Source organism: Pezoporus wallicus, unplaced genomic scaffold, assembly GCF_028554395.1.
Source record: "Pezoporus wallicus isolate ANWC-B61680 ecotype Strahan unplaced genomic scaffold, APGP_CSIRO_Pwel_v1 contig_8518, whole genome shotgun sequence".
NCBI lineage: Eukaryota > Metazoa > Chordata > Aves > Psittaciformes > Psittacidae > Pezoporus > Pezoporus wallicus.
Window position 1 is genome coordinate 783281 of NW_026642458.1, and position 15223 is coordinate 798503.

General features: G+C 40.6%; 1 protein-coding gene across 7 annotated transcripts in view; it reads right to left on the reverse strand.

Annotated features, from left to right (window-relative positions):
- Nucleotides 1-381: 381 nt before the first annotated feature.
- Nucleotides 382-15223, reverse strand: part of SLC12A4 (solute carrier family 12 member 4) — a 51258-nt gene continuing 36416 nt past the window's right edge. For 4 of the 7 annotated variants that reach the window (XM_057430646.1, XM_057430649.1, XM_057430648.1 and 1 more), the window contains 15 exons: nucleotides 14356-14413; nucleotides 13726-13900; nucleotides 13215-13333; nucleotides 11750-11848; nucleotides 11272-11391; nucleotides 10483-10587; nucleotides 8978-9146; nucleotides 7714-7909; nucleotides 6842-7011; nucleotides 6541-6672; nucleotides 6336-6443; nucleotides 5417-5601; nucleotides 4670-4684; nucleotides 2654-2787; nucleotides 382-1553 (listed from right to left, as the gene is read on the reverse strand). In XM_057430646.1, the coding sequence (XP_057286629.1) occupies nucleotides 1462-1553; nucleotides 2654-2787; nucleotides 4670-4684; nucleotides 5417-5601; nucleotides 6336-6443; nucleotides 6541-6672; nucleotides 6842-7011; nucleotides 7714-7909; nucleotides 8978-9146; nucleotides 10483-10587; nucleotides 11272-11391; nucleotides 11750-11848; nucleotides 13215-13333; nucleotides 13726-13900; nucleotides 14356-14413 (1877 nt within the window). In that variant the 3' untranslated portion in view covers nucleotides 382-1461. The remainder of the gene's footprint in view (nucleotides 1554-2653; nucleotides 2788-4669; nucleotides 4685-5416; nucleotides 5602-6335; nucleotides 6444-6540; nucleotides 6673-6841; nucleotides 7012-7713; nucleotides 7910-8977; nucleotides 9147-10482; nucleotides 10588-11271; nucleotides 11392-11749; nucleotides 11849-13214; nucleotides 13334-13725; nucleotides 13901-14355; nucleotides 14414-15223) is intronic. The other 3 variants (XM_057430647.1, XM_057430651.1, XM_057430652.1) reach the window with 2 other exon arrangements.

Here is a 15223-nt window from a genome sequence, read left to right on the forward strand (position 1 = left end):
CACATCCCATGGAGCTTAGCTCACCCCTGCCCCTTGTATGAGATTATAGCTTTTGCAGACAGCCCAAGATCTTGAGGGGCTCCAGCTTGCAAGTGTTTCATAGTCTACAGGCACAGACTTCCAGCTGGCATATGGCAGTAACTCCAGAGCCAGGAGCCTTCCCACAGTTGGGCACAGCACCAGTGTGCTCGGAAGCCTAAGCTGGTGCCTCCACTGTGCAGTCACTGCACCATTTGGTGAACACCAACAGCGACCCAGCACCCTCCCCTTACCCAGAGGACTCACTGCAGGCAGATCAGCGCAGTGCCACAGCACAAGGAAGAACAGGCAGTGTTCTCCCAGGGAGCTGGCACAGTACGCAGAATGGAGGATGGGTCAAAGTGTATGCAATATTTTATTGAAAAAATACCAATGTTCCGTACATAAAGTACAACTTAATGGGCTTGAAACTCTCTGAAGACTTATTAGTTAATACAGGTCTTCTTTCCTTCTTTTTCATCTAAGGGCATAAAACAAACAATGAAACTGCAGGTCCCCTGTGCTTGTGCAAGTGCAAGCACAATCCCACCGCTGTGCGTGCAGCAAAGCACCTGGCTCTACACATGGGACTCTAGCATGCTCAATGTACTTTGATGGATGGTCTGCAAGAAATTCAAAGCATGGAAGAAGTGCACAGGACTGGTCCTTCAATCCACTGCCAATTCAAAATTTATTGTAAGATCTCTGCTATCCTAAACAGTCTGCATCTGCTTATCCAATATTTCTGACAAATAAATACAAAAATAAATAGGGCTCTGGCCTCACAGAACCTCAAGTCTCAGAAGCAACAGTTTGTAGCAAGCTACATACATAATTCCAACTATATCAACATAATTTATTTAAATCTCTATGAATAAATGTAATAAAAGTATAAATTCTTATCCAATACTGAGAGTTTAGTTCTGGAAATAAACCCAGAAAAACAAAGCTTTTTCAATCCCCTCTTACAATTTACTGTGCTCTTAGAAAATGCTTTATAGCTGGACTTCAGCAGAAACTAGTGCTATGTAATGTAATTCTAGCTCCCGAACCTAATATAAAAAGCTTTTAAAATCTTTTTACAGTAACTGGCTTTCAAGTCCTAACTTTACATACAGTTACTAAAAATACTGCACTTAGCAGTGCTGATTAAAAATAAAAATAGGTTTTAGTGTTAAAACTACATGCACAAATGCTGGAGTACCAAAGCAGAAACTTAATAATGTGGCAGCTTCACAATTAACTTAGATTGCTAATTGGATGGTATAACAAGACGACTGCAATCCCCAAAGATATGTATGTTGTAAATGGAAAGACAATGGACAGGACTGGATGAGGAGAAACTTAGGCAAAAAGACCTTTTTTTTCTTCTCCATTTTAAACTGGAATGTCCGTTACCACCAAGATGGTAAATGTAGACCAACGTTAGAAGCTTCTATTAAATCAGGAGTAAATTGTGATGACTTCTCGGCCACCGCCTCTCACAAGCAGTACTCTCTCTAGACCCTCTGTCAAGACTTCAAGGAACTCCATGTCTGTTTCGGGGAAGTCAAGGACAACAAGAATATCAAAACCCAAAATACATGGTGGTTACTCTGTCTTGGGTTTCTGTGGAAGGTCTTGGGAGCAGGTAGGCTGCAGGGGCATCCTCTGGGAGACAAGACCAGGGGCTGCCTCTTGTTGCACAAAGCCAGTTTCAAATAGCTCCAAAATGAACTTGCCACCGCCCAAAACTGCACCCAGCAGCAATGCTGGTGCACCACATTACACAGCCACACCCCCTCCCAGCCACATTCCATGGAGCATTCTTCAGTCACAGTGGCTCAGCCGCCACAAGGAAGGGTGAAGCAATAAACATCCTCACCCATAATCTTAAGGTAGAAATCCCTCCTGCACTATACCAGCTCCCTTATGCTAAACCTCCCTTATGCTAAAAGGAATATTTTTATCCTTACTTTAGCCAGCACACTGTTGTGAAAGAGCATTATTACTTCTACCTAGGTTTAGAAGAAACCAATCACTTAGCCTGTGATTCATGACATACATTTTTGGCATAGGCCAGTGAAAGCCTTGATAATTTAACAGTGCAAACCAAGACTGAAGAACAGCTGTGGACAGAGAACTGCAATGCCAGCCAGCTCACTAGATCACAACCCTCAGCTCTCAGGGCACAGTGCAAGTATCCCTCTATGTGCTGAAACACTCTAGGTTTGAATTTTAATCTTACCAGAGCATTGCACTTGGAGCTAAGCTCCCAAATTCTGATGCATGAGATGTGCCTGCAATGAGCCCTGTCCTTCAGGACTTCTGTTCACTTGGATTCAGACATCACTTTGCCCAGAGTGATGCACCTTAGACATCTGCTACACCCACTACTGAAAACTAAATTAAACCGATTTAACTTGATAAATAAATCAAGTTAAAGAGTATAGACAAGAATGAATTTAAACCGATGAGGCTTCCGGAGCAACCAGTGGCAACTTTTACTTTAGCAATTACTATGTAACAGTGCCAAAAAGCCAGTACCCTTCGCTGAATGGATACTTTGTCACACATTGCAGCTTGACAGCATTTGTGGTAAAATGAATTCAAAGAAAGATCCTTGCTGTGGCCCCGGCCTTGCCTGAAAGGATACAGTTTTCGTCACCATCAGTATTCTTTGGAGGACCAGGCATGTTGAGAAGAACAAGTCTGGCATCATGGGATCTATTTACAATAACTTCATTCAGCTTCACTGCCGTGTGCATTCTTCGGACATTAGACTGGTTCCTGTAGAAGAAGCAAATTCAGACTTACTGTTAGAAATGTGCCTCTGAAAACAGAAATATTAAAGAGGCCCCTACAAGCATACCTACAATATCCTAAATACCCCATTACATATTGACACATAATAAATATTTTCAAATTTAATGATGACTGTACAAAAGAGATTTTACAACATTCTTCAGGTACAGCTGGTCCACGGATTTTAAGGTCTCTGGATCAAGTCTCCAGTTTACGAAGTTACATTGCCCTTCAAGAAGCATGACTTACAAAGGTGATGTAAGTCTTGTGTAAGAAGTTAAAACACATTTGCACACAGGGACATGCTCTTTGACCATGGACACTTGTGACTGCAGAGCCTTCCCTTCAGGCATCCCTCCCCAGATCCCTCAGCTCCCCCAGCAGCACAGACCATGCACTTCTCTGGACTCGGTACTGAAAAACTCAGAGATCCATCGGGACCAAGCAGACCAGCACCACTGTGCTCAGCCCACACTTCCCACATGTGCGCTAGTTTTTTGTGTTGAACAGCAGTTGACAACTCCAGAGAAAGCTTAATTTCCTACAGATCCATGGAATTGAACACAACCTACAAAGAGCTGGGTGTGTGCCTCCTGACAGGGCCCTCTTGGTGTCTAGTAATGGTTTTAACCTTTCCTCCAGCTGGACACTAATCAACCTCTCTGCCTGGCTATTTACAACACTGATGATGCGAGTAGCTTTAAAATCTCAATCACTCTTTCAAATTTGAGTAGCCACTTGGTTCAAAAGTTATAGGAGAGAAGGGAATAGGTGCAGCATGACCTCAAAAGCCTCTGCTCCTTAAGAATCCAGGCTAGGAGAGGCAACAGGATTTATTCAGAAGATATTAACACAAAATAACACCCATTCATGCAGGAACAGAAGTGGAAAGTAGCTTTCAGGGATTCTGAGCCAGGGAATGTTTCCTTCCTCCAGGAAATCAACCGTTATTTTGGTAAGGTAAAAGGAAAAACTATACAGAAATAGATTCAAAGGGAGAATGTACTTGTTTGTTTGGGGTTTTTTCCTTCATTTTAACATATTAAAAACAAGTATTAGTAGAAACTAATCAAATACAAATTATAGTTTTTGTTAATTCAGCTTTATGAAAGATTTTAGCTACTCTTCTGAACATTTAGGTTTGCAAACAAATATTTATACTGACAGAAAACAGAAGATGCAATGGTAAGAATAACACTAGCAGCACAGTTTACCCACTGTTAATTGCCTCTCCATTATTTCATGTTCTTATTTAATTTAGGGCAAGGACATCCTCTGTCTTCACATCAGCTTCAGAAAGCAAGGGACAACACAGAGGGCAGATTATGTTTACAGGAAGCGAGGAAGAAACCAGCACCAAAAGCAATCCGCAGTCATTAACTACATAACGTTTTGGAAAAGGAATTGAAAACTAAAGGTTTGGTATTTCCTAAAGTGACATTTATAATTGGTATCTCCAACGCCCCTAGTGATTTGAACGTGTAGGCTATATAAAAGGGTTTTCTTAGTGCCCAGAAACTGTCAGAAATAACATCATAGCAATACTGTGAAACAAGAGCTTCTCTAAATGAGTAATGTTTCCCACTTCTTATATCATACTCTGCGTAATAAAACAGGTTCAGATTTGCAACTGTTTTGTATCCTGACTTAGTTCCTGTCAGGACAGCTTCTGTAGTTATGTGCTATTTATGATATTTGGCTTAAGTGGCTAACCCTGCTCTCTTTAAAAACACTGCCAAGACTGCTCAGCTCTAACTCCTTTTCTTTCCTTCCATAATTACATATAGTTTTCCTTCGTTTAGTTGAGAAAATGAAGTCTTCCCTCTCAACCATCTTAATGTATTTCTAAGTTAAATAACAAACTTACAAGTTTTCCCACTCTCTGAAAGCATGGAAGAGGAAAAAGTACAGGTAGTTAACACCAAATTCAGCAGAATTTCTACAGTATGATTCAGCCTAAAACAGATTTGAATTCTCACTGATTTATTAGGAAGAAAAATCTGGAACTTTGCTGAGATTGCAAAACTGACTGTGTGAACTCTTCATGTAAGATGTGGTACACTGAAGAGGCCAAGGAGATTCACACCTTTTTATGCAAAGCCAAAACACACCTTTCCTTCCAGCTTGTCACTGGACATACACAGCTACAGCTGTTGTTACATGTCAGTACTCCTTCAACAGCAAGTCTGTCTTGGAGGGTTGTGGCACATACATACCCTGTTCATAGTCATTCATCACCATCTTCATAGCTGCTTCCCTGCTCTGTTAAACACCTGCACTATGCATTAGATACCAAAATTATCAGTCTTATTTTTTAATTCTGATCAGATCAGTGAAATCAGTAGTCTGGTATTAGAATGTGTGGTTTGTTGAGGTATGTGGGAGACAGGAGGAAAGTTACAATAGAATTTGAATATACCAAGCAAAATATTGAGGGATGTGTGACACATTTAATTGGTTAGAGACTTCTCAGGAGGCTAACTGCTGTCTTCAGTAGTTGGGTCTGAATGTTTATTGTGCAAGTCTAAACCAAGGACTGGGAGACAAACATAGTTAAAGCACAGCACAGCAGGCGTTTCAGGAGGTGCAAGCTCTTGACTTAGACAAGACTCACGGCTTAATGCTGATGAGATCTCTAAAGCTTCCCACAGCACTGCCTCGGTTCCGCTTCTCAGCATCACATTTCTCTTTTGTCCAGGTCATCTGAATGTTTTCAGGAACTGGCTCTGTCTCATCTTCTTCATCTGAGTAGAGGCTTTCCAGACGTGCCACTGAATGTCTGTCCTTTACCAGCTGAGCCTAGAGGGCACATGAATGACAGCATAAACTCAGAGCATAAACTTTATTTTACATTCCCTGGTTCTGATACCAGGCATCCGCCCTAGCTGGCAATCTTGCACACCAAACTGACTTTGAGCAGTTTTGATGGATATGAGCCATGCAGAATTGTGACTAACAGAGGCCTGTAGCTATACAAGAAAGAGAAACAGTCTAGCTCACATCATGACATGGTCTGAAACAATGGACAAGTCTGACTCAAGACCTACAACAAAAAAGTTGCACAAACACATGCAGAAATATGAGATCACCTGCACCTGTCATCGCTATGTGTCCTGTCAGTCCAAACTGGAATAAAATCTTCCATAGGAAAACAGGATATGCTATATATTGAGATGAACCCCAGACATCCCATATAAAGCAACAGGGTCAAGAAGCGGTTGAGACTTGCATCCTCAAGTCATCAAATGTCATATACATTGCAAAAGGGAACACATATTCTTTCTGTAGTGTATATGCTACCATTGTTTGTCCACAAACAAATAATTTCTATTGCAGTTTTTCAAGTACAGCCAGACTATTCAACGACTGTGAGCAATTCAAGGAGAAAAAAAAAAAGCTACAGTAAAAGTACTTCCTTACATCTTTAGCACACAGGAGTTAAAATTAAGCAGCAGCTATATAAAACACTACTAGGAAGACACTTTGTGTCATCCACCTCAGCAGTCCATAGCAATAAACTACAAATGACATACCTCCCTCTCCCTCTCTGTTTTTGTCAGCCTCATTTGCCTCAGCATCTGAGATCTCTGTTCCATCATAAGAGTTCTCTCATAAGTATATGCTGAGATATCACTATTGTGCTGTAGAAATAAGAAAAAAAGACTGTGCTTGTAATCAAGTCAGAACCAAGTACCACCATTTGCATCATTAAGGGAAAACCAGGCTAAAATTCCTTACCATTTCTACCACCTCTACCTCTGCCTCTATTCGCAGTTGATAGAGGAAAGTAGCCAAGTCCTTCTTCATCTGGATGCTGTTATCATCCATCTGAGCTACAGTAAAAATCCTCATTTTGCATTTTCTCCAAACCTGGTGAGGGAACACAAACTCTTTAGTATTTGAACCAGTATTTTGCTCTAAGAGACAGACACTTACCAATACATCCACTCTCATTTATCAATACAGTCTCTAGCACTGGACTTTGTTTTTTTAACACTCAGAGAAATAGTTGGGTGACATTCTTTGGCTAGCTCCTTACTTTGTGCTGTTTGAGAAGAAAAGGAAGCAACATCAACATGCCTCCATCATGCACAATCCACCACACATCAATGTTGCCTTCATTGTAACGTTCGTGGTTGCTGGGGTAGAAAGACACATTTTTGGGAACTAACAGAGCCAGATGAGCTGCAGTCGTGCAGCGAACAGTACCTGCCCAACAGAGGAAGGACAGACAGTTACTTTAAATTCTGCAACAGTGATCTATGGTCCTAAACAAACAAACCAGTTACTAAGTAAATGTCAGCAAACCTTAAAAGTCAGAGCATGTACAGCAAGGCTTAGAGAGACAGGTCAGACCAAAGGACAAAGCCCAGATAAAGCAGACTTACAGGAACCAAGCCCTGTTTCGTGTTTGAAAGAAAAGCAGCAATCTCCAAAGCTAAGGATGAGGACAAAGCATCTGCTCTGTTCTAATCTGTGTTAAGGAATAGGACCACAGGGGAAGGAGAGAGGTACAGGCAAGGAAAGCATTGGCTTCAGTAGTGAAGAGAGATGGGCAAGCTAGGACCAGTGAAAAGATGGATTACCTGAAATTATAGTTTGACATTAAAACAGCATCTCTCAAGTCTTTAACTTTTTAACTATTCATTAGACAGATGAATTTTAGCTGCTAGATTAATCTTTGAGGATCTTTCATGAATCTTTTACATCCAAGAAGTAGTATTCCAAACAGAACAGTTTTGTGAGAAATTATCTACTTCACAATCAATACTGAAAAAAAAAAAAACCCCAAACCCACCCAAAAAAACCCACCAATTTCACAAGGATTCTGTTAAAACCCTCTTTGTGTGTCAGGTGTGTAATAAACATCTCTCTTCACACTATTAGATCACACGAACCTGCAATGCTCACCTATAAATGTCTTCCATGACCTTGGATCTTCACTTTGTCTCCAGCCATATGGCCATCCCAAAACGACAGTGTTATGTTTCATGCCACCTAGTCCACAGGACTGGATCAAGTGGGCAATTCCTTCCCGAACTTTATTTGCTACAACCACCTGACAAAAACCTTTCACCTTCTCAATGTCCATCATATTCTTAATAGTCTGAAAGACAGACAAGGAAAAACCTCACAACCAAAAGGAACACTTTGTGTTTCTCTATCACATGATTACAGTGTAAATTCCTGGTTCACAGATCCACAGGTAAACCACATTTCAAAGCAAAGTTCTGCTCAAGTGCTTTCCTTAACAAAACAGAAGAGAAAATACTCACTAATTGTGTATAATACTTGCTTAAAACACACACAGCTCCCTTCCAAACATAATTATTTCTAACAGATTAAGGGTTTCTTTATTCTCTTATTCATAGTAGTAGTTAGTGATATCTGTGTTACTATCTCACTTTCCATTTTCTAATCCTAAAACACGCACCTTTTAAACCCAAGGTTAACTAACTTCATTTGGATTTCCAGGTTCAGATTCCTATGTCACATGCTGTGTTATTATATTCAATTTACAAATACAAGCACCAAACCTATCAGGAATACCACACCCTTTAGTTTAAAAACTAAAATAACTTGGTCAACAGATAGGCTTATGAATTAGTTTTCCCCTTATAACAGTTTTCCTGATAAAAAGCCTCTAGGGAAGAAAACAGTGATGTGCTGATACTATGTAAACAGGGCTATGATATCACGTTTGCACAGCAAGGAATATTAAACTATTTATTAATATATTTTCAGGCCCACCCTTTGATGCTTTCTTTAAGACATTTATTACCATGCTGGAAGAGACACAGCGCATTTGCTAAGTGTGTAATTACTGACAGTTACTGAAATGTTTCTTGGCATGTTCAGAAACCTAACCAGTCCCGTCCCCCCCCCCCCCCCCACTGATCAGCATACCTAAACTTCCACACAGTATTTCTTATCAATGAATAAAGTTTTACGCAGTAAGGCTGTTTACACAAGTTGCAAAAATTGATCATTTATATCCCCAAAGTCACAACCAGCAGCCAAAGCATGTTTGCTAGCTCATTCCTGAGCTGCCGTTGCACTACTCCACTAGTCCTGTATTGCCTGCAATACACTTTTTTCCATGTATGATTACATGGAAACCTTTAAGTTATCTGCCCACTCACCCCTTTGTACTTTAAGAATTTAAGACACTGACCTGTTCAGCAGCCTGAGCTTCTCCGTAAGTTTCCAAGAAATTCCCTTGGATCACTGACCCTATGATAGTCAAACCTTTACCAGCTTTCAGCTGGGATGCAAATGTTAACAATCTAGGGTATTTTACATGCAAATCTTCATCAAGTTTCAGAAGCACCAGCAGCTGAGGCCTGGACAAAATAAAAAAAAAGGTAGCTTATTTTTCACTAAGGCTTTAAAAAAAAAACACCACACTTCTAAAACAACTGCCTCTCTCACAGAATCACAGAATAGTTAAGGTTGGAAAGAACCTTAAGATCATCTAGTTCCAACCCCCGTCATGGGCAGGGACACCTCCCACCCAAGGCTTTGCCCAACCTGGCCTTGAACACCGTCAGGGATGGAGCATTCACAACCTCCCTGGGCAATCCCTTCCAGTGCCCCACCACCCTAACAGGAAAGAATTTCCTCCTTATATCCAATCTAAACATGTCCTGTTTAAGTTTCAACCCCTTACCCCTTCTCCTTAGTCTCTAATAAATAGTCAATCCCCAGCATCCCTATAGCCCCCCTTCAGATACTGGAAGGCTGCTATGAGGTCTCCACGCAGCCTTCTCTTCTTCACCTCTTTAACTGTGCTTCAATATTAACTCTGAAACAGCACATTCTTCCTGTATATCACACACTACAGGGGTTTTATTTAATATTTTATTTCTCTTGATTCAAAGCAGATCAGGAGCAGAGGGAATTCTTTTGCTGCATTGTTTTGACAGTCATAAAACTCATTCATGTACTTAAGAGGCTTACATTAGTGTTTTATTTAAGTGGCTGATTTTCAAGGCTCTTTTAAGTACTACTGGAGCATACATTGCAGGCCTGTCCTTCCACAGCTATCTAGACCCTTGTGCCAAGCAATTGGGAAACATGAGTATTTTCATTAAATATAGAACCCACTTGCCTTCTCTCCGTTAAAGTGCTGCCACACATCAATTAAGTTATTGTCTGTCTTAAGCTAAGGTTGAGCAACTATAAAAATATTTGTAAAACTTTCTTTGGTAGATTCCTAGTCTTTTGCTCAGAGCCTAAGAGTTGTATGATGCATAACCAAGAGGAAGGTGCTTTCCTATCTGATCTACACACAAAGCCACAGGGAAAAATATTGACCACTGTTCTGTTTTTTAATCCTAGACTTATAGCAGCGACTTCTCTGTGTTCGCAGTGTGAATTACTATGGGCATCTGGACCTCTGTACCCTGAGACCTTCACAGTTTCCCCGAGTTCCACTTCTGATCTAACTAGTTCAGAGTCCGATTAAAGAAACGAAAGCTCTGACAATGCAGGGGCTGCACAACTGAGCCTGGGCAGTGACAGAGTAGCCAACCACAGGCTCAACTTTTTGTTCTTAAATATTCTGAGCATTTCAATTAATTCACACAGACCAAAAGCATCTTGGTTGGAGTCCAGTTTAATTCCCAAAGTGTAAGTAGATAATCATGACAGCAGATGTTATTAAACCAAAATGAGTACCTCCAGTTCTTTGTGTGTGGAGGGCCCTCCTCTAGTCTGAGTAAGGCGTATCTTGCTGCGCTGAGTGAAAGACCCCGAATCCCATCACCCCATTCCTTCTCTGCCCTGGGAAGAACACACAGTTTAGCCAACATACAGTTTCATGTATGGTTAACTGCACAATTACAGTCATACTACAGAGAAATCATTACCTTGTAATAAGATTAAAGGCATGCATCACACATGTATTTATCATTTGTACATGTATGTCCGTGATATAACATACCACATGAGAAAATCCAAATCTTTAAGTCAAATGTGCTTCATTCGTAAGCAACACTCCACTACAGAGAAGGCTTCCCAAGCCCATATAAACTTCAGGCATGTCAATACCTGACTGCTAAGGTTACATTACATAGCCATACACTAGAGCCCGAGTCCATCAGATATTAACCACCTCAGGCAACATAATCTGCAGATTCAGCTTTTCTAGGACTGTTGTAGACAGACCTTTGCACCAGATCAACTGGAGTAAGATGGCTGCCTTCAGCTGTTCAGGGCCTGATTTACATGTGACAGACAGCAGAAGGACAGATCCCAACCAAGCTTCTGCTTCCTGTGACTCTCAAGTGTCACCAAACTTCTTTAAGGGCTTTTGTTTAGCTGACACAGTAAAACAATAAAAACAAAACAAAACCCTGAAAGCTGTATCTCTGGAGAAATCTTTCTCCAAATGTGAAAGCCAGAGATAATTCATTAAAAAATTGACCCAGTCTCCTTCCTGCCCTTTTCTATCCAGTCAATACTTACCCTTGGTATTCAATGTACTTGTATATCATGCCTGCAATAAGCATAGCTACCAAAGCGTAATACCAAGATGAAATGAACATCAGTGCTAGGCAAATACTCATGCCTAAAAATGAGAGTGCCCTAAAACAAAAGACAAAGATGCCAATAAGACGTAGTGTAGAAAAGCTTAAAAACAAGTCAATTATTCCCTTGCTTTTTATTTTAAATTGTCTGTTCTGAATCAGCAGTAGAAGTAAAGCTTCCAATGAATCTCCCCAGTCCCCAATAGTTTTAAGTGTCTTGTTGAAATTAAACTCATGCCATTAAATACCTTGGTCTGCTCTACTACAAATAAATCTAGAGTACATCTACTCTTTTCTAGAGCTGATATCTAAAACAATAAAAGATGCCCACAACCCTCATGGAGAGAGTTCTTCTGAAACCTCCACTGCAGCCTACAGACTAGGCGTTCAGGGTGCTGGGCCAACCTTTTGCTTACCAGTGGTAGTATTTAAATCGAGGCCGCCAGTTTGGAGTTCGAAGAAGTGTTTGTACTGCACATGCTAGATTAACAAAGAGGTAACACATCAAGAAAAACCTGCAGGAGCAAAAAATGGCAAAACCTTTTAGCACACACATTTACAGATTCTGCCACATATAATAATCATATACAATCATAGAATAGTTAGGGTTGGAAAGGACCTTAAGATCATCTAGTTCCAACCCCCCTGCCATGGGCAGGGAGACCTCACACTAAACCATCTCACCCAAGGCCTCGTCCAACCTGGCCTTGAACACTGCCAGGGATGGAGCATTCACAACCTCCCTGGGAACCCTTTCCAGTGCCTCACCACCCTTACAGGAAAGGATTTACTCCTTATATTCAATCTAAACTTCCCCTGTTTAAGTTTCAACCAATTACCCCTTGTCTTGTCACTACAGTCCATAATGAAGAGTCCCTCCCCAGCATACCTATAGGCCCCCTTCAGATACTGGAAGGCTGCTATGAGGTCTCCACGCAGCCTTCTCTTCTCCAGGCTGAACAGCCCCAACTTTCTCAGCCTGTCTTCATACAGGAGGTGCTCCAGTCCCCTGATCATCCTCATGGCCTCCTCTGGACTTGCTCCAACAGTTCCATGTCCTTTTTTATGTTGAGGACACCAGAACTGCACACAATACTCCAGGTGAGGTCTCACAAGAGCAGAGTAAAGGGGCAGGATCACCTCCTTCGACCTGCTGGTCATGCTCCTTTTGATGCAGCCCAGGACACGGTTGGCTTTCTGGGCTGCAAGCGCACATTGCCGGCTCATGTTCATTTTCTCATCGACCAACACCCCCAAATCCTTCTCCACAGGGCTGCTCTGAATCTCTTCTCTGCCCAACCTGTAGCTGTGCCTGGGATTGCTCCCACCCAGGTGTAGGACCTTGCACTTGTTATGGTTAAACTTCATGAGGTTGGCATCAGCCCACCTCACAAGCATGTCATGGTCCCTCTGGATGGCATTCCTTCCCTCCAGGGTATCAACTGAACCACAGCTTGGTGTCATTGGCAAACATGCTGAGGGCACACTCAATCCCACTGTCCATGTCATATGAATGATTTACCGTCAAAATGCAGCTGCCCTGTTATGTGTGCCTATCTCTCTGATTTTTACTAGCCTAAATTATCAGTATGCAGTAGTTAAAACAAGTTAGATCTATCCACAACATCAGTGCTATTTTTGTTCTGTTATAAAAATTACATTTTCACTAACAAAATAACATTATACGAAAACGTGTTTATTCACAGAATACTCCAGAGCAGAAACAAGTAGATTTATATGTAAAGCCTGAAGTCAGAGAATTCACAGAAATAATAAAAGTGGAACTCACGTTCCAGAATACAGTTCTGAAGGACAATCAAATTAGCAAAACTCAAGAGTACCACTCTTCCCCCCTTAAGTAGCAACCTGCCTGTTTCTTACATTGAGAGAATTGGAGCCACCATGTCAAGTGAAGCAATAAGGATTCCTAGCTCTGCAATCAGTGCTGTTAACAAAAGAGCCCATGTCGGTTCACCATTTGCTTTTCCGTGACCAAAAACCTGAAGAAACAGAAACATTAAATGTATCTTCCAAGTACTGCATATGGTTATAATGAAAAAAAAGAAAATTACATTTTAGAAAACAATAGTAATTTTCCCACATACTTCTGATTCTAGAGCAACAAGTCACATTATTCTGTGCTTCACTGAATTAGATGCTAATTTTATTCATAAAATTACTATATATGTCTATTCAAACTCCTTTAAAAACATTCCTAGTTCTTAACAAAAGAAAAAAAAAGTATAAAACCAAAAAATATTGGCCTTCACTTCAGTGCTGGGCAAACTAGGGAAAATAAATCTGACTTCCAAGAGCATGAAGTCAAATAGCTGGTTAGTTACTAGCTACAGGATGACTCTGGCGGTGGCAGTGGTTTTTAAGCTGTACAAACCCAGAGGAAAGGAATGATGTTGTCCTTTGCTATGGCTTGCAGCAGCCGAGGAGCTCCAGTGAGGCTCTGCAAACCTGCTCCACAGGTAGAGAAGAAGGATCCTATCACAATGACCCATGGTGAGGGCCACGAAAGGGTGCCCACCACCAGGTTCCTGTTCACCGCATCACCATACCTGCAGAGAGAAACAGCAAGACATTTTGACACTTGCATTCATTTTTTGGGGTCTGTTTTAAGATGTCATTTAAATATTACATATATTCTTCATTAGGAAATATAGAAAGTAGTAAACAATAGGAGTTACTTTTGATACACAGGTAGGAAGCATCTGCAGTTTGATTTCAACAATCTGAAAACTTTTTTTTTTATTGTGTCATAAAACTCTGATCACATAATTTCCAACTTTCACTTAAGAAAACGCAGGAATTAAGACATAGGATAGAAAATCTGAAGGAGCCATGTTAGAAAATATCAAATCAAATACAAGCAGATTCCCAAAACACTGTTTACAATTTACAGGGAAATATGGTTTAGAAGGCACCTAGAAGTGGGAGGGGCCTAAAATGGGGAAGAACACACCTTCTCTGCAAAAAAATGAAGAAAGGAGAGCAGAAAAGCAGTAAAACTTACTTATCTCTCAGGACTACTCCTTCTATGCAGGCTCCAAACAATAATACACAACTGAAGTCTTGAGTAGAGATTGTGTTAAGGAAGTCGGATTTATTTAGACATGGCAGATAAATGCAACCATAGGAAGTATTGTGGAAAGTTCAAAATGTGCATTTGCACCGCAGCATCTCCTTTAGTAGAACATAAAGGTGGTGAGTAAATTAATGTTTCGCTGCTTATATATACCTTCTAACGTTAAAGCGATAAAGTTGTTATTCTAAATTTCATTTTTTTTTTTTAAATAGTGATATATGTTAGGATAAAAAAGATAACTCCAGAAGAAATATTTTGATATGTAAACATCAATTTAATCTGTTAGTATAAAACAGAAACTTATCAAAGTGTCTTTCTTTTCTCCATCCTTCTCCTGTGTTTGAAGAGATTTTGAACACACAGAAAACCACTACCTTGCACTTTCTCATTTTGTGGTCTCTGATGGCATTCGCATCACCAACAGTCTTTGAATATTGTGTTTGTTATTAATCTGCACTGCTGCTGAATACTGCTGTACTGCTGAGTACACAATACCTCAGGTTTTGGATCTGGCATCATACTAAAGCTTTTCATCTTGCAGTTTAAGTTTACATGAATGGTTAATTCGTAAACTCTACCCCTGAAAAGCAATTGTAAAATATAAAAGCTAATACAAAGGTAAACACTGATCACACCTAAAAGTTACCATGCAAGCCTTCCACTGGGTGGCGCATTAACACCTACATATAGGGTTACCAAGAAAGAAGTTTTGAACTACAAGCATTTCAACCATAAAGCTGGGGGTTTCATCTGTGACCTGTCTTAATACTGATTACATTCATGGGAAATGCAGACT